The sequence below is a fragment of the Patagioenas fasciata genome, chromosome 1 (genome assembly GCF_037038585.1).
Source record: "Patagioenas fasciata isolate bPatFas1 chromosome 1, bPatFas1.hap1, whole genome shotgun sequence".
NCBI classification, from domain to species: Eukaryota; Metazoa; Chordata; class Aves; order Columbiformes; family Columbidae; genus Patagioenas; species Patagioenas fasciata.
The window spans coordinates 137,158,941-137,184,875 of NC_092520.1; the positions used below are offsets into that span (position 1 = coordinate 137,158,941).

At 38.9% G+C, this 25,935-nt stretch overlaps 2 protein-coding genes across 7 annotated transcripts in view; both read right to left on the minus strand.

The window, feature by feature from the left end:
• LOC136106797 (solute carrier organic anion transporter family member 1C1-like) overlaps positions 1-16,672 on the minus strand; it is a 32,670-nt gene extending 15,998 nt beyond the window's left edge. The window contains exons 1-9 of one of the 3 annotated variants that reach the window (XM_065847426.2): positions 16,584-16,672; positions 16,049-16,117; positions 15,656-15,810; positions 12,099-12,183; positions 3,810-3,955; positions 3,046-3,187; positions 2,802-2,934; positions 1,209-1,339; positions 843-989 (exon numbers count right to left, since the gene is read on the minus strand). In XM_065847426.2, coding sequence (XP_065703498.1) covers positions 843-989; positions 1,209-1,339; positions 2,802-2,934; positions 3,046-3,187; positions 3,810-3,955; positions 12,099-12,129 — 730 coding nt within the window. In that variant the 5' untranslated portion in view covers positions 12,130-12,183; positions 15,656-15,810; positions 16,049-16,117; positions 16,584-16,672. Of the gene's footprint in view, positions 1-842; positions 990-1,208; positions 1,340-2,801; positions 2,935-3,045; positions 3,188-3,809; positions 3,956-6,171; positions 7,189-12,098; positions 12,184-15,655; positions 16,118-16,583 lie in introns of those variants that run through there. The other 2 variants (XM_071815639.1, XM_065847435.2) reach the window with 2 other exon arrangements.
• Positions 16,155-25,935, minus strand: part of LOC136102954 (solute carrier organic anion transporter family member 1A2-like) — a 71,170-nt gene continuing 61,389 nt past the window's right edge. For all 4 annotated transcript variants that reach the window (XM_071815650.1, XM_071815654.1, XM_071815647.1 and 1 more), the window contains exons 10-15: positions 25,091-25,286; positions 23,419-23,584; positions 22,172-22,356; positions 21,555-21,619; positions 20,880-20,997; positions 16,155-19,995 (exon numbers count right to left, since the gene is read on the minus strand). In XM_071815650.1, coding sequence (XP_071671751.1) covers positions 19,836-19,995; positions 20,880-20,997; positions 21,555-21,619; positions 22,172-22,356; positions 23,419-23,584; positions 25,091-25,286 — 890 coding nt within the window. In that variant the 3' untranslated portion in view covers positions 16,155-19,835. The remainder of the gene's footprint in view (positions 19,996-20,879; positions 20,998-21,554; positions 21,620-22,171; positions 22,357-23,418; positions 23,585-25,090; positions 25,287-25,935) is intronic.

Sequence of the window (25,935 nt, forward strand, 5' to 3'; positions counted from 1 at the left end):
TTTGTTTTTGTCAGTTCCCTTCACAATACTTCCATTTTTTTCAACCTGCATATTTCCTCATCCCCAAATGAAGACATTTACAATGGCCTTACCCAGTAGCATTACTCACTGAGCTTATCCTGAAACTCTTCCTATCTCTATGACTGATTCAACTTCACCAAGTTTACTTCAGGCAGCAGTTTTGAGCTCCCTCAACCACACAAACACTTCATGCCATTAAATCAGTTCGGCAAGAAAATAATTAGCTTGGGTGCAAGTCTTTCTGTCTTGGCCAACAGGCTATGTTTCATCAAAACAACAACAAAATGCCAATTAGAAGGGATTTGTTACAACACCCTGGCAAGTGTTTGGTTTTTCCTTTAGTAGCTAGTGACTTCAAAAAGCTTTCATCAGGAAGTATGATGCATGTAAAATTCAAATGTCAGGTAAAGATTCTGTAACATGTTTACATTGTTGTGATTAAGAATGATTCTCTTATCTGTGCAATAGCCATTAGGAAGAATTTATTCTCTGAAGCTGTTGTACTGAAGATGATGTGCCAGATAAGACAGAGATGATTTCTCATTTTGGAGAAATGAGTATTTGATTATGCTCCTCTTCAACAGAGAAAACTGGCACATGAGGCAGAAGCCACCTGAGGAAAGCAAAAGGGGTATCTGAGAAATATCCTTCAAAAATAAACCTGAGATCTCTTTTGCATTGCTTTTTTGTCTCTGCGTGACTCAAAGTTACCCAGAATAGAGCAGGTAGATTTTTTTTTTTTTTTGGTGAGTATTTGCTTGGCTACAGAAATGTTAGAGAAGAGAATGTTTAGCATAAAAAATCACTCATTTGCATATTACCTATGTAAAATGCTGAGTTTTCTTCTTTAGAAAAATCATCAATATATGAAACCCCCAATGGCATAACTGGTGCTTCCCCAATTCCACGTAAAAGGTTCCCAAACAACACAAAGAGCCACAGATAGGAATTTGTTGTTTTCTCACATCCTGCAGGTCATAAACATTTACATTTCTGTGAATGTAATTCTGAGAATACTTTATTGCAACAGTAAAATGGCATAAAATGTGTTTTTAAAAAAATCATTATACGGTGGGTTTGTACATATCGCGGTTTCTAACAGGGGTTTTACTGCTTCCCAGTGAAAGAGGGTATAAAAAATGGGGACAAGCAGAAGAAGGGAACCCAGCGTCAGAACCTTTGCTTACCAAAATTTTTCATTGCACTGGGTGTTTCTGTAGCATCTGTAACTGGACGGCTGAAAGACAGTCCTGGGGAGCAAGCTGATACACTCATAGAAGAGTTGTCCACAGTAACAGTTATCCTTTCATAATTATAACTGGAAAACAACTATGTAAAATACAACTGACACATGAAAGACTCTGCTTTGCAGGAAATGTGTATGAGCCTCATGTTCATACATTTCATTCCTGTTACATGAAGGCAAAGCGGAGGGTCAACCCATTTCCAGTGCTTTCAATTAAAAAAACCCAAAAAGATAAGCATCTTCATATATTTTTCAAAATGCTCTGACCATTCTAACCCAAATATTTTCTTAAGCTAAAGAGCAAAAAAAAACTGGTTCCAGGGCTTAAAGCTGGTTCCAGGCTTTTAGACTGAAGGACAGAGGCAGAGTCCTTCCACATCTGTTCACATAAATCGATGCTGATGTTTTTCCCTGCTGGCACCCGTTTCTTACCTATGTGACAGACATGTAACATAGAGATTTCTGTGTTAGTTTAAAATTACCTAATGATCTACTAGTAATCTATCTGTGTCTATAAAGAGACTAACATAAGCTGCAAAACATGTGCCAGTTTGTCTGTATTTAGGCAGCCAGCTACTACAGCAAATCTGCTAAGTATATTGAAGCCAGCTTGAGTACATTCATGCTGCATCGGCATAAACGGAGAACAGATATTCCCTCTGACTGTGCAATCAAGTGGTAAACTTTAATATCATGATGGATGATGGTGAGGCCACTGGGTTTTACTCAGTGTTGTGGAGAATGCACAATCTTCAGAATTTGGCTAAATGTTTGAGCTAAATCAGAGATTTCCATAGCTTCTGGCTTGTGCTGTCCCCTGCAGTGCAGGTTCTGTGTTATTTCACAAGCAGAGCAGTGACTGCGGCCACTTTCCATACCCTGGTCCCCAGATATAATTCTTTCCATAGGCCCCTTGTCACAGGTATTGATCTTGGAGCTAAAGAAGGTGCACAAATCAATTTTAATTTGTGAGAGACAGAGGGGTTATATTTTCAATTACTATTCAGTAAGAATGCCGAAGGATTGTAGAGGCGTGGACTGCTTCTGACAGCTATGTAAGCACTAAAGCTTAGATGTGAAGGGTTATTTAGCTATTTAACTCTTCCTGAGTTCACTGGAGATAGATACAGATCTTGATAATGTTAAAGAGCTTAGCATGAATACCCACCATAGAGGAAGAAACATCTTCCATCAAGATCTCATTACAGTACATTTAAGTATATAAAAGGAAGAACGGCTAAAAACTACATGTGTGTAGATATATATCTATTCCACGCAAAATTTCAACCCACTTTATCCCTAATTATGTATAAATTCCATATAAATCTTGGGTTTCTCTTCTACTTACCTGTAGAAAGAGGTAAGCTTTCAGAGAGGAAATCAGCAAATCAGTACTAAAAATCCAGCTATCAAAACCTTCCTGATATCTGGAAGAAACTACTATTGCCAAGTTTGCAATTTGGGTGTATGATTAAAAAACACTTCATATGGTCAAGTTCAACTAGTGTACAATGTGAAAACTCTCCATATTTACCGTCCCATTAGGAACTGAGGTATCACTGACAAAAACGCTCCTAAGGACATGATGAGACATCCAACACCAATTACTTTTGGTCGATGAACTCTTGGTCCAAGGTAGCTCACCAACACCATTACCATTAAGTTGCCTGCATCAAAAGGAGAGAGAAACAGCCAAGATTAGAAAAAGAGAGTATTTTTAGCGAAAAAACGTATTAAGAAGAAGCACTTATCCACTTTCCGAAAAAAAGTATACATACCTATCTCAAAGCTGCCATCAATAATGCCAAAAATTGATGATGAGATTTCAAATCTCCTTTCAATTTGACTAGACATGCTTTTCATGTAGCTTCCAGAAAATCCCTTGGCAAAAAAAGAAAAAGCTAGGGCTCCAAGAAATATCTGAAAAGAGAAAATAACTGAGTTTGCAAAGAAACAATATTTTTATCATGGTTGTATGCCTGAGCAACCTGCACAAGAAACACAAAAATCAAGTGCTTTGCTTTCTCACTCTCTGTGAAGGGATCCTTCCTATTGTTTTCATTAAAACAGAAGATTTCACTTTACCTTTCAGGATGATCTCTAAAGCCCCTTCTACTCCAAAGAAAAAGAAAGTTGGCCCTGACTGTGTGCCCCTTCTATCTTTCTACCACATACTGTTTTAGCTGTTTCTTCCCTTGGGAAAAACTTGCATTACTGGTTCATTACTGGTACTGTTATTACAGCATATCTTATTTCTCCTACTTCTCCTGTACTAAAAACATAGATTAAAAGGTAAAGACACAACTACCGTTATGACTATAGCATACCTCTAAACAATTCATTAGTAAAATATGGCTTCAGTTTTTAACTGCTGAACATATTTATTGACTTCTATGTTCTTGGTATCACAATCTAGAGCATTGTTTCCAACACGTGTAGTATCAAAGAGTGTCATGCAGTACTAACTGAATCATGACAGAACTACAAACTGTCATTTTCAGTACTCCAGAGAAAATATGTGGTGAGGTGCTCCTCTCCATACCTTTAGCTTTGAACAATTATGGCACACGCTCTTGACAGGAACTGCGCTGTCATCTGTGTCCTGGAAGAGTGACTTGTCTTTAAGTTGGCCAGCAGTGACTGACCTGTCCATGGTTTTCCTTCTCCAGATCTTATATGTAGGTCTTACTGTTTGAAAAACATAACTACAGTTAACTATTATTTGCATAAGAATAAAGGTTTCAATGTTTTTCAGACGTACTATGTGGTGAGACACTACTTGAGATGTCTACACCTTTTCTCAGGAAGGATGTTGACGTGTTCAAGGTATCATTGTAATGAGTTAAGGACTGGTGCACTTGCTTTGTGACATCTGCTTTCTAAAGGACTTCAGGGCCTTCTTTGATAGAGGGATAATTTAGAGGCAATGTGCTGACAGTTTTTAGAAATCTTTGTAGAGAAGCAAAGTCCCTAGGCAGCTGGAGGCTAGGACAGTGTGTCAGAGAAACATCTTCACCATGTTTGAATAAATTCTTCTATTCTTTTTTAAATATCCACTTTTGATCACTGTTCAAGGCTAGATGGATCTTTGGTATGATCCAATAGGATCCTGGTATTATGTTATATTTATGAGGATTTTCTCTGTGTAATCTATTAATTCACAGAAATAGTGGACACTACTCTGTACCATTCTGTCAACATTCCTGTGAGTAACATTATTTATTGGATAAACATTTGTAGAATTGGACCACAAATGATGACTGAGGAGAAAATAGAGTGAGAGATACAGTAGGTTAAGGTGTATCAGGGAAAAAGAGGGCACTGATTTAAAGAAACAAATAATTGTTATCTTTATGTCCATAAGTCTGCACAGGTTCCTGCAAGACAGATGAAATATGCAGCTATCTTAATGAGGCTGCCAAAGTTCTCCATTTAAAAATTGGCTCTAATATAAGGAGTCAGCTACACTAGTTGATGTAGATGAAGCTGATCGGGGAAACCAGCTAATAGAGAGACATCTGGAATAATAACAAGTCAAAAAGAGCTATTGCCAAGTTCTTCTACTGGAAAACAGGTGCAGTAGTACTGAAATCAATGAGTTAGCTCTGATATACACTGGCACATGTATTAAAGGAATGTAGTAGAACTTAGGCCAAGAAATTGGCCTGTAACATTTCCACCCCAAAACACTGGGATCTTAGGTATCCCAATTTGTTTAATTCCTTCAGGAACTTCTCAAAGTTACCTTCCTGCTGACCCATGAGCAGAAGCCATATAAGTATCGCAAGAGATTTTCAACACCAGGGGCTGTAGCAGGGTCCTGGGCTAACCCACAAATGTTGCTCATTTCCACTGGAGAACTCATTTCTCCCAAGCAAGATGCCCAGGAGCAACCTGGACTGCCTGAGAAACATCCACCCATGCCCAGAAAGGACATTCTTCTAACCATCAAACAGCTCCCCCAGAGTTATTTCTAATGATTGTGAATAGGGACTAATGTGTAATAAAGAGATATAAAGTCTCATAAGCACTCGTTAGATTATTCTGTAGTTTTTAGTTCCAAATCCTACTCCAGTAGGATCCACCAAAAATTATTATGAAAAGCAGACACATATATTTCAGATGGATCCACATAAGAAATTTCTAAAGGCACCTAATCTTCCTTAGATCACCTTCAGCAGGTCACAAATAAAAAAAAAAAAATTTAAAAAAATAAGTTATAGATAAATAAAGTACAGTGAATTCTGATCTACTCAAATCTTTACAGAATGGGAGCTGAAAGAGTTCTCTAAAGCAAATATATTCTTCATTGATTTGTATTTTTTTGAGGATTAACTCTGTGAAACATCGGACTCTGTTAAATAAACAGTATTTAAATCAGTGACATGGTTTTCTTTTCACAATATTTAATGTTATGTTGCCAGGTTAATTATCTACCTTAAACTTACAGAAAATGTTAAATTGTATAAACACTTACATTGTGCCTAATGAAACAACAACATTTTCCATAACCACTCTATAAAAATCTGAACTTTGACAAACCAGCGAATCATCGACACCAGTCATATTTAAAATTACAGGAAGCAAGAAAAATAATACAAGATTTCATTTATGACCATTAAAAAAAAATGAAGTAATGGTAACTAATAGTTTCTGTACAGAGGGACAAAACATCCCACTGTCCACAGTTCTTATCCCTTAAAAAAATATCTAATTTGCAGAATTGCACCTTTGTACTTTACATAAACTCTTTAAAGTTTAGTGACACTGAAACGTACACAAAGCCTAGTCTGTCCTGCACTAGCACATAACGATTAAACCAACAAAACAATTAAGAAACAAATGCAAAGAAGCAGGAAGGTAGAGCAGGGAGACACAGCGAGAGGCAGAGAGAGAGAACTTACTTTGTGTCACTGCGGTGTCAGGCGGTTTCTTTCCCGTGCCCAAGGGCTTTCAGGCTTGAAGCCAGCACAACGTCACAGCAAAAGTGCTGCCTACTCCAAGAAGTGGAGCACTCCACCACATATTTTTAAACCTTGAATTTCCTTCTTATGGTGATTGCAAAACTTTCCCACAATCACTGATACAAAAGCTTTGCAAAAGAAGCCAGATTTTTAGTGGTGTTATTTTGGCAGCCTACCTGCCAGCCTGCTGGTGGTGCCAGCCTCTCCCGGAAGGAACAACTTGTTTTCTTCATTCTTTTTTTATTTTTTTTTCTTTTTTTTTTTTTCCTTAAAGTCTAAAAACTAAAGCTGCTTTAAGCACCTTTCCAAAGGGCACTCGCTACCATCCACCCAACAGCCATGGAGTGATTCAGCTCATGTACAAGACCCCTGAGAGGGCAGGCTCAGTTTTTCCAAGCATTTTACCTACAGTCTCAGGAACTTGCACTTCTTGGTGCCTTTGATGAGGGTCAGCAAAGATACTGAGGGATGGTCTAGCTCCTCAAAGGGCATGAATTGTGTATTGATATCTGCCAGGGTCCTCTGTGTCACAACCCCAATGCAGAGGTGCAAGCGGGCTAACCTCGTGAAGACCTAATGCAGATGCCCTCAGGAAATCATGGACTCCATCAGACCCTTTGCATATTATAAATTAGAATTATTTAACACAATCACAAGCAGTTCCTGCAAGTGCCAATAGGAGATCTGGGATGACACAGCCATCCCTCCAAGCTGACTACTGATGGGCCAAACAAAGAGTGAACCTATTACCCACAGCTAGCCCAGCTCTCATGTCCTAACCAACCACAAGTAGAAAATCAGCTCTGACATCCAACAGGGCACATACAGAGTGCAAACCTACTTAATCTGTGTCCTCTGTAGAGCAGAACTCCCCAGTGCAACGCAAGATTCTGACGTAGAAGTAATTCCAGGCATTATCAAGACTCTCAAGAAAAGGTTTTGGTCACTTGTTTGCCTGTAACAGCACAGTGCTCGCTTCTGCAGAAACTAGCGTTGCAAAATGAGACTCAAGTCTAATTAAAGGACCATTCTACTGATTTCTAAATATAGAAAAAAAAGAGCTTTATGACTCAACTTCAGGAACCCTGGAAACAAAAAGCATTGTTCCACCATCCTCTTTCTTTCCAGAGATAGGTAAACTGAAATTCAAACTTAGACAAAGTTGGTATTAAAAGGTTTGATTAGCTTTTTCTGTATAAAAATACATTAAGAGATTAGCTAAAGATTAAATTAACTCAATGAAATACATGGAAATGTATTATTTAGTAATGAAATCTAAAAGAAATAGTAAATTTGCTAAGTCCATAAATACACAAGTTCTCACATTCTACCGAAGTCTGGTAGTGAACTGCAGACAATCATTTTATCTGCCATATTCACACTCACTATTGAATTTTGCTTGATGGAATTTTGCACATCTTACTATAAGGATTATATATTTAGTATTAATGCTCTTCATTTAAAGTTTCAGTTCTTCCATTTTGCCAGGAAGACTCTATCCTGTCACCAGATGCTCAGTGAGAAAATCAAAACACAGCTCACTTCTATCATATAGTACGAACGTATGTAACACAGAAAAATGTTATTTTCTGTAATGGTTTTAATTGCAATGTTCCTGCATTACTCTCTAAATGCTAACTTGTTTTTTCATTAGTTTAGTTTTAATACAAGGGAAGAACATACATATTGAAACTCTCTCTTAAAATAACTCAGAATACAGGAAATGCAATCTAACTTATTCTTCAGAGGAACTGATCCTTCTCATACTTTTACTTCAGTGAAAAAGAGTTATCTTTGCCTAGTTCTTAACATCTTAATTATTATTTAAAATAAAATCTTTTAAAAGCTTAGATTCATTCACCAGAATATCACTATAATAAATCAGAATTTGCTTCATCTGATAATTTCAAATTTACCCATATTAAAACCTGCATTTGGACTGCTTTTAACTACAATGATATTGCAAAGTTTGAGGAAAAACATGTATGAACATTAGCAATGGGTCCCCTATTTATCATTGCTGTGAGCCTGTCACCAGGCAGAAGAACAGAAGTCTGTTGGAAAGGTAACTGCAAGGCAATTGTCTATCAGGAAAGAAGGTGGAGTGCAGTTCTCAGGATCAGACACCCAGAAAAATCCCATCAGCACTTCTGTAAACATATTTTGAAGTTGAATACAAAGAGTTTTATCTATAGAGGGCATGACACTTCCTGTAAGTGTCGCACACAGATGGCAGGGTACATTTATGAGGCAGGACTGCTTGGATTCAGTACAGACACGTCCAGATGAGACAGTCAGTTTCTCTTTATAGTTCAAGGAGGAGAAAGAAGCATTTCCAGAGGTGTGAGTTGTCTTGTCTATTTTAGATACTTACTGTAGATATGAGATGAAATGAACTCCAGGTATGGCTTTGAGAGAAGACTAGCCAGCAAGATCAGCTTTTGACAACAAAAACTCATGAGAGATGAATCCCACCATAAAAGCTTTCAGTGCTCCCATAAAAATAGTCTTCCACAGCTTTTGCAAACTGACCTCCGGTATCTGCAACAGTGTTTGCCACCGTGTCTGTCCATGCAACTTGGTTGTGATATGGCAGCTGCTAACAGATGAGGAAAAGGGCCCTTGCTATGTAAGGGCAGTCCTGGGGAGGCAAACCGCAGCTGCTGGATCCCAGCCAGCCCATTTGCACATGCTGGCAGTGAGCAGCATCAGCAGCTTACATCAATCAGCACCTCTCCACAAGCCACAGCATGGGATGTTGTGTCAGCCACCAGCCTGACAACCGGCTGTAGGTTGGCCTTGCCCACTGGGGAACCTGTTCTGTGAGGCCTGTGGTAACATGGAAACTCAAAAACAGGAGAGCAGGTCACCAACAAGGATGTGTTTGTTGTTGCTGATGAAGTGTTTCTGCTTCCCACATGACCCAACAGTGTCTGTCTGGGGCAGGCTGGCAGCAGCAGGCACTCAGAGGTGGGTAAAGAGTCCCCTGCAAATGGCCCTGGGAATGGCTCTAATGGAGGGAGCTGCCTCCCAAGCCAGTCCAGGTGCTGTGCTACGTAGCACCACCAGCCATCCTCCCAAGGCAGGACACAGTGTGCCTGATGTGATGCGCTTGGCTGGCTGCACATCAACATCCTCACTCTAGCGTGTTGTGAACCGCATCAAATGGGTGCATGATATTCCGCAGATGAGGAGAAGTAAGGACATTCAGAGCAAGCGGGTTTACATTTCTGTGCTCAGACAGCTTGTTTCCCCAGGTGGCTGTTTTGTCTGGCAGCCACTTAAGAAACTGCAGATGTTTTAGGCTTGGCCTCCTGCCACGCAGAGGTAAGCCAGGTGGCAACTCCCACTCAGGAGGCTGCCCATGGGGAGCTGCATCTCGTTCATCAGTGGAGGAAGTGTTGTGCAAGGGGAACATGCTTGTCATCGCTTTAGTTGCACTCGGTTGTGCTGATTGAGCTTTAAAGCCAAACAGAGCTCCAGTCAGAAGCAGCACAATCCCAAGTGTCAAGCCAGCAACCAAAAGATCACATGGCAATGCCGTGTCGGGGCTGATGTGGCTGCAAGGCCAAAGCTCGGGGAGTCAGTCTGCAAGTCACATTGTGGGTTTCCTCAGGAGTAAGTGGTAGTGGAGTTGAGAAGGAACACGAATTTTGATAGATTGCTGAAGTGTGGAAGGACAACATGCGAAAGAAGAGGGGAAAAAAAAATGTTAATCCTCCGCCTCAAATGCTTTTAGAAGCATGATTTGTACATAAGGTGTTCAGCCTTTTTCTTGACACTGATTTTCATCTTTGGAAATGTGCACAGAGAATCTGGGGTTCCTATGCTAAGCTGCCATGTGATCTTATTTTAGTAATTCCAGCCTCCTTAGGTCCCAGAGATAACTGATAAAAGATACAACTGATACAACTGGTACAATCATTTCAGAGTGTTCTTCTATGAGAATTTTCTCTTGTAGAACTTGATTTGGCAACTGTTCACAGGTCTCCTGCAAAACTGGTGCAATCTAACTCTGCAGTAAGGGAATTTTCTTCCCAAGGATGAGGCCGCACTGAGTACTCACATGTAAAACCTCGAATAATAGAAGTAGTAGAGGAGGAGTGTTACTGATCTCTTCAAATTGTGTGCTCATATGGGAATCAATACTATTAACCTTGGAGGAAGAGATATTAAAAAATTATTTCAAGTCATATAATTTCTTGCTAAGATGGGCTGTATGTGCCTTTGAACTTAGATATAATGTGTGCTTGAATTAATTAGTCTTCTGAAAAAGAAAAAGGTATGTCAAAAAAGCAGTTTTTTGTCAGTGGCTGAATCTCCAGTACATGCTGGATCAATATTTTAACCTGAATAAAGGAATCATTGTCTAGCTACACTCTACACTTAAAAACAAAACAAGACGAGATGTTTGGGATAGCCCAAACAAGCATACTGGGAATGTTTTCAAAGCTGCAATGTAGAAGTCTAAATGTCACTGACAACCTTCAGAAGAGGGTGCCCACATTCAATACAGGCCATTGGAAATCACTTTTTAAAAGTATTTTGTGTGGAAGTTGTATTAAAAATGAACCTAAGAAACTGACGGTGAAATTTGGCTCCTAAAGGTCACAGCCTTTGTGCAGCAAAAAGTTTGCTTTAAAAGAAAGTAAAGAAGTAATTCTATGGTGGAATACAACCCAAAATAAGTCATCTTCAAGTATGCCAGTTCCAACGTGTTTCTCAGGCCATGATCTCTGCTGTCCTCTCTAAGCTCCAGCTCCAGGTGGGAGCTGCCCGCTGCCTGTGCCACCTCTGTGGGAGTGTAAAATGCACCTGAGCCCGAGGGCGAGGAGGAATGAGGCTCCACACACCGGGGAGCAGACTGGGGAGTGTGGTTCTGCCTTCATAGGCAGAGGGACAGTGAATTCAAGGAGCTTAGGAGAGAGACCCTGCACTTGTAAATAGTTAATTCTGGGCAATTCCAGTAACAAGCCTGCACACGGAGTGCCTTTTCAATCCCATCTCCCTGTGGGTGGTAACCTCAAAGCACAGTAGAATTTCTCTGCTGGCAAAACTAGTGCAAATCCCCTGGGTTCCAGCAAATTTGACCAAAGGCATGAGAACTCCTCGGAGCACTATGGTGTACCTGCACCACTTTCGTCTTACAATGTGGTTGGTATATAAATTCCAGCTAATTCTCACATTCAAAGTACACTAATAACTTGTGGTATTGTAAAGTTATTCTCAAATACTTTTCACTCTCTCTTTGGTGTAAAATGTAGGAGGAACATCTCAATACTGATTTGTTTGTACATTACATTGTTATAAACTTGCCTCCACATTTTTTAATATGAAGAAACCTTAAAGCACTTTCATATAAAAGACTATAATTACTTATGCAACCTGGGAGGGGCAGGTGTGTCCTACTAAATGATGTTTTAAAAGTAATTAAAATAAACTTTCAGACTTTCTACTTTCATTTAAAATGTGATAGATGTGGGAAGCTTCTAGGAAAACATTTCGTATTTTTTCCCTGGATCAGTATTTCTCACTTGCAGTTCCAAGGAAGGCTGTTTTTCTCACAGCTACTTTTGGAAACCATATTTTATGTAGAGTTTTGCTGTTTAATGACATTATGCATTAAGTACTTTTAAAGTACTAGTTGCAGTAATTGGTTTTAAGGGAGCTGGGTTTTTACATGAGGAGTATCTAAAGTAAGCATATTGTGAACTATCACTAAAATGACTGTACAGCATAATCTCCAGCAAACATCCAGTGGGATTATTTTTCCTCTGCTAAGGAAAGTAAAGGTATCTTCCTCTATAATCTGTAAGACCAGTCATAGGGAACATCAGTGATATAACCGTAAAAGGCAGTATACTCACTAGTTTGGTGCTCCACTCCAGGCAGTGGCATGGTGACCTATACTTTTTTGTTGTTGTTGTTATATTCTTGTTGGCTTTGGAGGTGCTGAAAAGGAAAAACAAAAGTCCCTGAAACTACTTTCTGGCATTCAGTTTCCCAGTGCCAATGACAACAGAGTTTAAAAAAAAAAAAGGATCTCTTCTTTCTATTTTGTAGATGGCACAAATTCTAGAAAAATCTCAAAGGCAAAAAATGCACACAGTCTAATATCAAAATGTAGAAAGATCTTGGTTAAATCAATACTGGAAGACTTCTTTCAAGGCAAAAAAAAAGCAGTGTGCCAGTCAAGAACCAGTTTTCAGAACAAAAGGATGTTTGTTAGATGAGCATCACATGAATTTTATGCATTCTTTGGACAAACTATAAGGTGCTCAGTATATAAGGAAGATACAGGCTTACTTTAGGGAGCTTAACAAAAATAAGTACCTGAAGAATGTAAAAACATCAATGAGAAAAAATGAATATGAAATTGGTTTAGAAACTCTATATTAAAAGAACAAATTAATGCAACAGGGCATCTGGGATATATTGGGAAAAATTCCAAGACAGTAAAATTAACTGAGTACAATAAAATCTCCAAAGTAGTAATGGAATATGTATATTTTAAAATTAGACTTGATAAACATTAATATGTGCCAAGAAATAATATTTTATTGGCATTAGAGAATGTAATTCATTTACCATAGTGCATTTATAAACTCAGAAGAGCTAAACCAACTCAGTTGGGATTAGAATTAGAGGTCTAGGTCACTAAATCATTCCCATCTGCTCAATCACCATAACTGCCTGTGTTCTCCAGCATGAACAAGTTTAAACAAACAGTAGTTTAAACCCTCTTTGATATCCCACGGGTTCCCATTTGCAGCTTGCAGTGCAACTGTTTACACCCAAGCCAGATGCACCGGATGCTCTTCCCCCTGCCACAGTGCAGATGTCAGCCACAGCACCCTCTGCTTATTGCCCTCCCTTTCTAGTTACCACAAGTCATACTTTTTTATGACACAGAGATACCTGCCAAGCCAAAACCTTTGGGAACTAGGGTTTTTGTCTTAAGCAAAGCCCAGGTTGCACTGGAGCTATGCAAGGATCCCGCTGGTGCTGCAATCTGAGGGGACCAAGGCCAACCCATCTCACTGTAGGACATGCTGGCATCTGGCAAAGCCTCTAGTGAGGAACAGAGGTGTGTACCTGGTTACAAAGTCAAAAGCAAAAAAGAATAAGGTTGCCAAGCACATTATTATAACTTGCACAATCCTCTAGGCTGATGCATGTTTCCTTCCATAGAGTTGTCTGGATTATGGGATTATTCCGGCATACATTGCACTTGCTAAATGTTCTGCACAGGTATTAATCCCTGGCTAATGCCTGACTGCCTACAGTCTGATCCCCACAGCAATTCCTATCTTCTGCCTGTCATCCTGTACTGCATAAATGCTGAGTGAGGGGCACTGCATATCCTGGAGTTGTCTTTATCCCTTTTCATGAACAGACCCTCCTGGTGCCTCTTCTCCTGCCTGTTTTGTTTCTCAAACTAAAGGCATATCCAGACTAAACTTCCTGTCACTTTATTTAAAGAAGATATTGCTTAGTGAGTTTGTGATAATAAATATGCAAAGGAGCACTGATGGCTCAGCTGTCATTTTTGGGCATTCTGGCCTCTGAATTTCACAGACTAATTCCGTATTAGTCATCTCCACATCTGGAAGACTGATTGAACTGCAACCCAGTTCTGTGAAAACACACATATCAGAAAAGCGTGAGTGAAAAAAGTTATCAATTATACCAGCTACACTGAATGATTGCAATAGCTCACCCGTAGTATTAAAGCCACTTAAATGTAGGGCAGAAGGGTTCCTTTGTGATATGGATTTTTTGGGGGATTTATCAGCCCATAGTACTGAAGTAAAACAGGCTTCCCACACCTACCACACTCTTCATCTCTCCAGACATTTACTGAAGTCATAATTCTTTATTAACAATATCACTGTGTGCTGCCATGGAGGTGTGTGGTAGCAAGTTCACAACGTTCATACAGAAATAAGATGTGGAGAAATCTAAGCTCATCTCTACATACCACTGCCTTTGCTAATACAAGAAAAAACTAAACTGGACCTAAAGATCTCTGATTGTGAGGAAAGTTCAGCTACATCCAACCTCTATTGCTCAGGCTTTGTCTGACCTGAAAACAAAGCACGATAAATTAACAGAGAAAGTTGGAAACAATGAGTAGTTTTGTGTTTGGTTTATTTGAACTTAGAAATAACTTCTCTAGCACCCAAGACAACATTTCAGACTCCTACATATAAATAAGTAAAATGAAAAGAGAACTCCCTCGCTAAACTCTGTTAAATTGTAATTCCTGAAAAATAACTGAGAGCATAAACAATACAAGTTGTCTATGTGTCTGTGTGTACGTTTATGTATATATATACATATACCTTTTATAGGAATAATCCTGCAAGCTTCTGGTCACAGGAGAAAGTAAGTCACAAAGCTGCATCAGCAGCAACATTGAAAATGCTGCTATCCTATTATTCAGATTCACCAGGAGGAACATTCAGTGTTATAATGAAGTATGAGGTAGAAAAGTACAGAATAGGGAAAGAAAAAAAAGGGCAAAAAAGCAGGGATCATGCTCTCTTGGAATATTTCTGCAGAAACTTGAGCCTTTATACACAGAAGCTTTCTTGAGATTAGTTTGCTACCTACAAAAGAAAGAAAAATCACCATGTGCCAGACAGCTGCAGTTGTTTGCACTCTGGCCTTCCAGAGAGCTGCCTTGAAACAATAGTAACAGCAAAGGTACAGCATGAACTGGACAACTTTGTGTTTCATTAACCTCAAATGAGAAGTTTGATTTTTTTCAAAGCCTGTTTTGGAACCATTAAAATAATAACATTATAAGCTAGGGAGCTTTTACACAAGCACAGGGGTTCAAGGCCTTTTATAGAAGCCACATCTTTGTAATGAACTTTTTCATTTACATCACCATTTATCCACCTGTAATTGGCTTTCTGCCCTCCCAAGTGGGGACCTTCCTCAAACACTGCCCAAGCTATGAGGATCCAGCAAGCTGCCACCTACAGTTGTGTGCATGTCTGCCCTGAACTAACCACATTTGCACTCCCTAAGTACCTCTCTTGGAAAGAAACAGGTACACATCTTGCTTCTGGCATGGAGCTACCCAATGGGCTCCTCTTGAAGGTGAGCTGGGTATTGTGACACTTAAGATTTCACCTTCTAAAGGGATCTACTATTTTTCGTCCTGTGATTTAAGAAATCTATGCCCTTGACTCCCCGAACAAAGCAAGAGAGTGGCAATTACCTGGTCATTTTCCACATTCTCAGAGAAAGTCCTAAACAATGAAAGTTCAAAATCCCAACCAGCATAACTGGGAACACTTTATGCCTTACTAAGAAAGGAAAAGATTAACAACAATTCTGTAAAAAAAATAGCAGCAGTAGCCAAGAACTTGTTGCTGGATATATCCAGTTTTTATCGCATGACCAAACTTACATAAAGCAATTTGGCTTTTTTGCATACCAAATCCCATCCCAGGTATGCTCATGGTGTTCCTCTCTCCATATCCACAGGCTGTATTAGCTCCTGGTACACTGAGGCTTGCTTGGATGAGAAGAGCCTGTAGGGAGGAATTACCTGCAAAAACTCAACTTGAGACAGAATACAGATACAGAATCAGCCTTCTATTCACTGTAATTGAAAAGGCTGAAAAAGAAAATGAACTGCCCATAATACTTGTTCAAAACTGTAATGCTCATGTGTTCAGAGCTATACACATTAACATAGTATGTTTGTATCACAAACAAAAAGCCAGCATCCTTATCATAAATCAGACAGTTACACCCTCAGCCAAATCCTTGTGTAATGATGCGGCTTTGGTCAACACACCTTCCCTTATACCCACTGATTAAAATCAACTTGCCAGGCAACATTTTTTCCTCCCAAATGAGTAATTTCCTGTAAAAAAAAAAAAAAAATCATAACTTGAACAATATGCATAATAAGAAGTTTTTAATTGTGCATCAATAATAGGTTTCAATCCTTAGAAGCAATAGGTAGACAATGAAGTTTATACAAGACCCAGAATTTCTTAGGATTTACATAAAACTGCTAATAATTACTTGTAAAATATCAACAGACTTGGAAGAAAGTAGATGATGAAATTAAAAGTTGATACAGGAAAAATAATGTAAATAGTAAAAACAAACAAACAAACAAACCCTTACATACAATCACCACACAGATGTGCTTCTTAAAAAGCATTGCCATGAGATACTGAAGGCTTTATTGTTATTTCTTTGAAAATAATGGCTCAAGACCTGATCATGGTCAAAAAAAAACAACAGAGCATCAGGGATCATTACAAAAGGCACTGTGTACAAAATGCCAAATGAAGACGTGTGCACAGTTTGTGTACCATTACCTTTAAAATATCTTCAGGATGGTTGCACTGGTCACATTGCCAGTAAAACATCAAGTGTTTTTATCTCAGTGTCTGGCACCATCTGCATTCAGGCACCAGCATCTAGCTTCCCCCTTGATAGGCTTAAGGATCAAAATTCAACTCATACGCACCCTTTACTAAATTGAAACTTCATTGACAAAGAAACGTGGTTGATTTTACTATGATAACCATATGCTTGGCTCTCAGACACTCAGAAAATAAACTTTTAATTAATTTTATATTGGACTTAATCTACTCGAATACTCATATGCTACTGCTTGATAAAAAACTTTACACCTACTGTTACCTCTATTGGCATTATTTGATTTGTGGCTTGTGCTACCCACAATGCTCTTGCAAGTCTCAGTGCTTGAAACATCAGATCAGGATCAGCCCGGATTTTCAAGCACAATGAATATCATCTGAGTACCTACTGTAACCCACAGCAAGTAGCTTCTGTTCAAGTGAGTGTGACAACAGTGTCAGTTTGGGGCTTAGTCTTTAAATGTCTCACGTCATCTACGCAAACAATGAACATCATTAAGACCACACATTTTTAAGTTAAGTACATGCTTAAATGCTTTGCTGAATCAAGGTCAGCATACTCAAAACTTGGAAGGATCAAGTCTAAAGTTTGGCTTTACATTTGAAGGAATACCTCCAAGAGTATTATTCTAATCTCCCAACTTAATCCCAGGAATGTCTGTTGTACCAGACATGGCATACCATAAAGCTTTTATGACAATTACTTTGGAATGACCTGCACTCTCCATTTCCTGGTTTTGCTCTGGAGAAGCAATGTTCCCACCATAGGCTTATGCCAAGGAGCCTCTCTACCATTTCATCACCCAGCTAGCACTACGTTGATAAACAGACTGAGTAGCAGGCTAATGACTTTAAAAGTGTCTGGTGAAGGTGGTCTGTTTCGTTGCTACATTCTCAAGCAGATGAACTGGAACAATTAAAAAGAAAGTTAAAGTATCTACTAAAATGCTAAATTTAAGCTCGGAATCTTTCCTATCTGCTTCCTTCCATTTCAAAACACAGTAAGTTAACTAGACCTGACTCTTTGGCAGTGGTCCATTTAAACAGCACAGATTTGCCTACCTAACAAAGCCCTTTTGTTTCCTACAGCTGTGAAACTTCAGTGCACTGTAACTTGTCACATTTCCCAGGTTACCTTGGCATCGAACTGTGACTAAATGCCTGCAAAAGATTTTAACTCTAGCTTTGGAAGAATATAATACCTGCAAGGAAGAATGATGGCTTTCAGTAAGTGCCCCATGGTAGCAAGAACAATGCTGAAAATCAGCTTTGCTTCAAATGTTCACAAAACTTCTGGAAAACCTGTCACTTCACAGAGAACTGCACTCTCTGCTCTGCTCTGACGCAAACTGCATCATGTTTGCTTATTCTTTTATTCCCCTTCCTCACTTTATACCTGTTCAGCTCTATCATCCAGTGCAAAGGGAGGAAGGGGCTGTGACATATCTTTTCAAAAGAACTAATTGTGAGGATCTCCTGTATTTGAAGAAACTTTAAATTCTGGAGCTGAGTTCCTACTATGTGGGAAGAAATGGATCTTTTGTCATTGATTTCGTGGTGGCAGGAAGCAACTCCAAGCATATACACATACGGTATTACTAAGACACCTTAAAGTAAAACAGAATATAACTTAACTAATTTAACTACTTTAGGGAAATATCCTTCTCTTTTTGCCATAGCTGCAGAAGGTCTCAGACGGATAAAACAGGAGTAGGTCTGCATCATACAGATTAAATGGGTAGGAAACATTTGTAAGTGCTGGAGCATTGGTCTATGATATAGTTCCAGGACCCCCCTCATTCCTTATGCAGAAGCGAGTAATAATCAGGAGGGCTTTTTTTTTTATAATTTCCAACAGTCGTAATTAAAGGGCTTGAGAAGTTATTGCATGATCACCTGCAGACAGACCTAAATACAAGGCCGTTCCAGTCTAGAAGCTAAACATGGATGCACTATATTCAATCAAAGATACACCTAGTGTGACATATACCCTTATCATCAGGGGTTTCTGCATGTTTTTGTTTCTGTTTTTTCCCTGAGGCATTCAGAGTCTTTTCCTGAGATACTTAAGCCATCCTAGGGCAACAGCTCACTGTCAGCAAACCCCAAATGGATACTACATTCATTGTAGCATCACATCTGAGAGAAATAAAAACTGGACAAAGATCAGGAAGAGCACATGGATGATTACGGTTATGTACCATTCAAAAATAATTTGACAAGACATGAGAAGGTATACAATTTAGCAGACAGCAATATGATGGGCAAAATGCCCACAAGTATAATTCTATCATGCTCAATGTATGAGTTATTCCCCTCTTGAGTGAATTCTGGAGTGAATGCAACTGAAGTAACAAATCCTGATACTTTTCCTTGTCCACGCTCTACTTACACCTTAAAACATTTCCATAATATTGCTCTTTTTTTTCTTTCTTCCTTTTTTTTTTTTTTTTTTAATTTATTATTGTTACCACAGCACCCAGGCTATGTCATAAACCAGGCTGCCAATATATTGACCACCTACACCAGGGGTGTCCAACTCATTTTCACCCGGGGCCACGTCAGCCTCGTGGTTGCCTTCAAAAAGCATGGACGAGTAGTTACATTTATACAGTCCTAAAATTACATTCAGCTCTTTGAAGGCAACCACGAGGCTGATGTGGCCCTCGATGAAAATGAGTTTGACGCCCCTGATCTGTGCAAAATAACAAACAGCCCCTGCCTAAAAGGACTAATAGTATAATTAAATAAACTTATGGAAAAGTCAGGCCCAAAGAAGTTACAAATCCTGTCTACAGTCAATGAGAGATGCTATGGTGGAAGCCATTGGAGAATTCCAACATGAAATCTGTCATCACTGGAGTCGGTTGCAAAACTCTCCCTACCTCCAGTGAAACCAGGACTGAAAACATATGTTTCTACTTCATAGACCTTTGCTCAGACAACTCAAACCCATCATGTTATAAATTTTCATATGTCTACTCCTTGTTCTTTTACACCGAACGTATTTTTCCTATAACCTCTGTTTATGAACTGATACTTATATAATATAATTAGGGTACAACTAGGTGTAATTCTATTAATCTCTGTCCAAGTGTTCACTACTTAAAGTATGAAATCTTTCACAAGGATATATCCAAAATTTACACTGCAAGGATTTTTCACAATATGTCCTGCTTTGAAACGCTATTTCAATGCTTCTTGTACTTTATTCTGCATTTCTACTGGTGCATTCAATAAGACTTCTTTTACAGATTTAAGTTTCTTCTTTAAAATTAGGAGAACTAGTGCACTTGGGATATAAGACACTCCACGTAATACTGCTGGCAGGCCAAGATAGAGCCACCTGAAATAAAGGATGAGCATCAATAAATTTATAATTCATGAAAAAATATCAAAACTATTCAGCATACGTTGTTTTGCAACAGTTGCCCACCTGCTCTAAAGGTTGTGCCCTGATCCTTTTGGATCTCACAGAAGAGAAATCAACATGAGAATGGAGAATATGTCAGGTTCAGTGAAATGCCTATTTATATCACTCAAGTTCAGGCAACTAATTTAGCCAGCGAAGGTAGCCACCTGGTAACCTTGTGGCTTTCTTGTCAGGGGGAGGAGACAGCCCTGAAAAGGGCAGCTCAGACCACCTGAGTAAAACTTCTGGGCATTAATGAGCTAGGGTTCTTCTTCCAAACCAACCTCAACACAGTATTAAAAGATATCAGCCTAAGACCATTAGTTCAACAAGACTTTTGTTGAAAATTGCCACAGTGCTCCTTGAAGGACTACAAAAGCATGAAGCACAGTATGCCAGGCCAATTTCCAACTTAGGTAACCATATCTTCTCTATAAATTTCTCCTATATTTGAATTCAAGTACTATTTCAGCCATTTTCTGTTCAAATACATTGCATAGTCAGACATTAAACATCTGACATTTTTCCAACAAGGGCTTACTGCTTTGATTTTTTTTTTAATCAGAATTCAGTGTTTTAAGGTCTGTTCTCATGAAAGGCCACTAGTGAATGGCACCAAACATTTCTGTTCAAAGGATGTTCCAACATCTGTGGCAAACATTGCATGTGATAAATAAGGCCAATGCCAAAGTGTTGTGTCAAATCTCTAACACAGGAGCAATTTGTCTACTAGGAAAAGATAAAGAGCATACAATTATGTCTCTATGCTTGTAATAAAACAGTAGGAAGGAGAAATGAAAATAAAGTAGAAAATATACCTGTATGTGACAATGTCATACATCCTACATGCTCCTTCTCCACCACAAGTCATGGTACCCCACTTCAAGCAAGTGGTATCTATCAAAGCTCCAAAATAAATGGGAGATGGAATTCCAGCTAAAAATGATATTAGCAACATTTTTGTGAATAGTGTACTTTTTCTAATTAGCAGATACACTATAGAACCTATGCTGTTTCTCACCTACTCCATCTGTCCTGTCCTCTTGCAGCATGAACCAGGTTCTCTGTATTTCTTATGTTGTCTCTTCTTCCTTATCCACTTACCCTCAACAAGGATTTTCTTTCCTGTTGCCTGTTTAGTGATATATACATGCTACAAGATGGACTGTGATTCCTATTCAAAATTCAATGTTTCGTCAGTGAGAATGAGTGTTGTGTTCAATAAACATGTAACAGGAGTGAAGGAATGCAAAATGCCGTTCAGACAAACAGCAGATATAGGCACCCTATTACCTAGTATAAAAAAATGCAAACTGAAAGCCATTCTAATTTGTCATGCTGCCTAGATCTGTAAAAAACCACCAAATTCTTCCTGATCAAAGGCACTCCATGGAATTGCACTCCTGTGCCACACCCAGAGCCTTGATGTGATCCTTATCTAACCCTAGATCGGACCTAACTGTGCTTCTGAAGTGTGTTAGAGCTTTTCTTACCAAATACTCTTGAAGCTAGTCCATGGATACCCACTCCAAATGACTTTTCTTCAGGCTTTAGAGACCTGTATGATAATTACATTGTACATCAATTAGTAGAGGTGACATTAATACAAAATGTTTACCTTTTTTTTTTTTTAACTTTTAATCACAATAGGCCCAAATCATTCTAATTAGAGCGTTGGTTGAAAGAGCTGATGATCCTCATTAGGTGAAGTTTACTGGAGTTCCTTAACTAAGATTGCCAAATCACAAAAGAAAAAGCTCTTGTCCCAGTATCTTTCACTTGGACTTGGGCCAGCAAAAAGTGCATGACAGTTGTGCCTTAATCAACATCATGTTGATGCAATCAATAAACACATGGGTATCACACACATCTCAATATCTCAGTGCACTGACTCAGCAGTCCTACTCTAATTCAGAGTACAGTTGATAGCCGGAAGTAACAACAGGTTGTGAAGCTGGCACAACACTAAATCTTAACATAGCACAGAAATAACATAAGATCTTTCTATTCTTCCTCCCTCGATACACAAACTAACACACTTTCAATTCCTGTGGATGTTTGACTTCAGAATAAAAAGTTCAGTAGATTTCTTAAGGGTATTTTACCATACCTTATTAAGACCATGTACCCAGGCATGGCTGCTAAAGAATAAATGAAGCTGCAGACTAATGACAATGCTAAAAAATAATGAAGCATCTTGTCACAGTGTTCTCCTCCATCACACTGGCCCAGAACTGCAGAGATATTTTGAGATGAAAACCCTGAGGCTGCAACACAGGTGCAGTTTTCAAATACCTGTCAAAAGAGTATTTTAATCACACAGACTTGTCAAAACTCACAGACCGAGTGTGAAACTCGCACAGTTGGCACCTAGCTCACTCTGTCCTGCACTTGAGCATGTTACACACATGCAGCACTCCACTGCGGACCCTCTCCCAGTCTGCCAGGCACAGATCCAACCATTGCCTGTATGTGACACATGGAGTTAGCAGGAGGGAGGTGTGATTCTGTTATGCAGCTGGGACTGTGCTTCTGCATCCTTGCAGAAGCTGTGATTAAGAGAGCCCTCATATTTCCTGGCTCATTCTGGTTATGTGGTCTTTTCAGTGCCAATAGGCCTGACCCACCTTTTCATAATCTAGCGTGTGGTCTTCCATATGCCAGAAGAGAAGAAACCAGAGATGTTTGGTTGAGGCTGGGTTGCAATTTTCTCACTCAAACACATGCTTCTAATAAAATCATTGAGCCTATTGCCAGAAGAAGGGCTTTCAAATGTCAGTCAAGGTGAACAAGGGCATTAGTGTCTGGCTCTTACTATAATCTAATATTTCTCTAAAGTGTTTGTGAAGTACAGGGGCTTTCTCAAATCTGTATAATTTGAGGTTTTATTTAATTGATTATTTTTAATGATTTTTCAGTCTAATTAGAACTTATCATTTTTAATGAAAAATGTATTATTAATTAAGATTATAAAAGTTCTACAATACCTTGTTACTTGTTTAAATCTATAGGTCAAAAGAGATCATTAAGTCCATGCTATAGAATTTCATTTTGGCTGAAATGTTGTTGTGTACTCAGATTACCAAGTGGCAACACCTTGAGAAGAATTTCTCACTCTGTTTTGAGCTTTTAAGATTCCTTTGCTAATTAGAAGAAAAGGAGGCTTCTTCATTATACTGTTTAATTTAAACTTAAACTAATTTTCATATTTAGTTTGGAATTTATGTTGCCATTCAATGAATTTGTCCAACTCTCTTTATCACCTTATACGTATGGATGTTTCCCACCCTATATCGATATGGATATTTCTCACCTACCATATTTCACAGTTATGGCACAGTAAAATGTATGCATTACCATACTTTTTCCAGTTCCTCTTGAGGCTTTACACCCAGCAAGACAAGGCGATACATAAGTGATTCCATTGTTGCCGCAAACAGGGTCCCATATTTTCAACGGACAATCACAATCCCTGTTGCAGCCAGCAAGTAGAGTATTTTCTTCATATGAAACTTGCTCTATTCTGAAATAGATTTAGAAAATGAATAAATAGTTCAGTAATGAAATACCTATAGTAACTCTTTGCAATGCTTACAATTCTACTCTAGCTCAAGTGTTGATCCAGGACTCAATCCTACATGCTCCTACCCTGGAGTCATTCATTTCTATCTTTCTACAGGATATTATAATATATTGTATTGTGTTATGTCATGTTATGTTAATCATATTGTATTTATATTATCAATTCATAGATAGGTATGCATACCCTACAGCATTTTTCACATCTATGGCATGTATGTTCTTGATTGTCTATAAGCGTTACATCTATACCTATATGTGCATTTTACAAACACACAATCCTTCCCAATGATTAATGGCAACCTTCAAATAATGAAATTGTGGATGAAATATCCTCTGATAACTTGATGCTAATTAAATTCCAGTAAACCTGTGTGATATAAAGGGGTTTGTCTCTCTGTAATTCTGATTTTGCATTCATGTATGCCTAACTTGATCAACAACTTTTTATTTTTACCCTCAGTTACATGACTTGAATATATGATTAGATGAGTAAAAGAATTAATATGGACATGCAATTATGAGTCTTGATGTTAGTGTTTTTTTAATACACTTTATTGTTTAAAACAGTTGCTGGTTTGACTGAAATCTAGTTAATTTTCCTGCATGCAATTAGAAACCTTTCTTTTTCATAGCTAGCATGGTCATTGTTTGGACTTAGTTTGAGAACAAGAGATAACACTCCTGGGTAGAGTTAGTGTTTTTAATTGCTCTGGTCTGAGAGCCAAGGATGGCTGGGAGTGCTCTGCCCGCAGGTGTGAGGCAGCGAGGAAGGGGGGCATGGATGGGGCAGAGCTTCACTGACAGCCAGAGTGGTCAATGAGTGTTTTCCATCCCATTAGCATCACACTGCACATTTAGGCTGTTGGGATCTTCTGGCGAACTTTTTTCTCATCTGGTCAAAGCCGGGATGGAGACCCCTTGTGGGGAGTTCTGTCTGGGGGTTTCTTTGGTTCGGCCTTTTGCCATCCTGCTGTTTGCAGAGGCCTCTGGGCCTTCCTGCCTTTTTATCTCTCTCTTTTCTCTCTCTGGGATCAGCTGTTCAAAACCAGGTGCTGCTGCCTGGGACTGGCTGCTCAGTGAGGATGGAGTTTGTGAGGAATTCCATGATCTTTTATTTTATATTCTATTTCTATTTTGTATCTATATTTACTAGTAGTATATTAGTATTTTGTTATTTTATTAAACTGTGTTTATCTCAATCTAAGTTTCTCCCTTCCCTTTTGATTTTCTCCCTTATTCAGAGGTGAATAAGTGGTTATCATGGTTATAATGCTAGCTTGGGATAACAGAAGATAGACCTACTGTCTCATGCAAGTAAAAGGCATTGGGAATTTAGATCACGAAACTAAAATGTTGCAAAGCTATGGAATCTCTGTCTGATCCTTGACAAGAAAAAATAATTTCAGTGTCTGAAGAGTGAAGTCCTCTTGTGTCTTAAAGAACGTACCCTTTGTAGGAAACTGTTAGGCCAGCAACTGGTGAAGCATCACAGACAGTCCAATAGGCAGCAAAGTAGAGAAGATATTCCAGTAAAGATATCCAAAATGCTATGTTCGCAGCCTGATAGATATTTATCTTGAATTTCTTCATTAGTAAGCCTCCAAAAAAATACCCAACGCATATAACCGGCAAGTTGTAAACACCTATTTAAACAAGTGAAACTTTCATGTTAAAATAAAGGAGATAAACAAAGCTACTTATAAGGGAAGGCTGTGTTTGGCAAAGACTCACATAGTGCCTGTGACTGAATAATTTAACTACATTCAGAAATGGGTCTCTACTAGTTCTCTTGCACATCCAAAACATCTGCCAAAGTCAGCAGCAGTTAGGAACTACTTGAAGAGCAAGCTAGAGGGTATGACTGCAATGATTCACTGGAAAATTTCCATCTGAAGTTGCATTCCAGGTCCAACACAGAGGAAAAGGAAAAAAAGGAAAAGGAAAAAAAAAAAGAGGGAAGGGAGAGGGAGAGGGATAGAGGAGAGAGGAGAGAGGAGAGAGGAGACCAGGGTTTCAATACAGCCTCCCTAGCTGAGAGAGAAAATCAACAGGAAGATAAGCTAGTGGAGCACATCTTGGTGCACGTTCAGCATCCCAAAAAGGAGGAACTGACTTTCAGTGTTGTTACGAGATTACTAAACATGCCTTCATGAGTCTTTGCTGTTTCATACTTTAATGAAGTAAAGACTGACTCAGAGATGTTTAGGAAGTAGTTTCGCAGAAGCATCGTATGGTTTGGTTGGCTTTGCTCAAGGCAATGCTGTTTCTCCAGCAATATTTGACTGTGGGTGG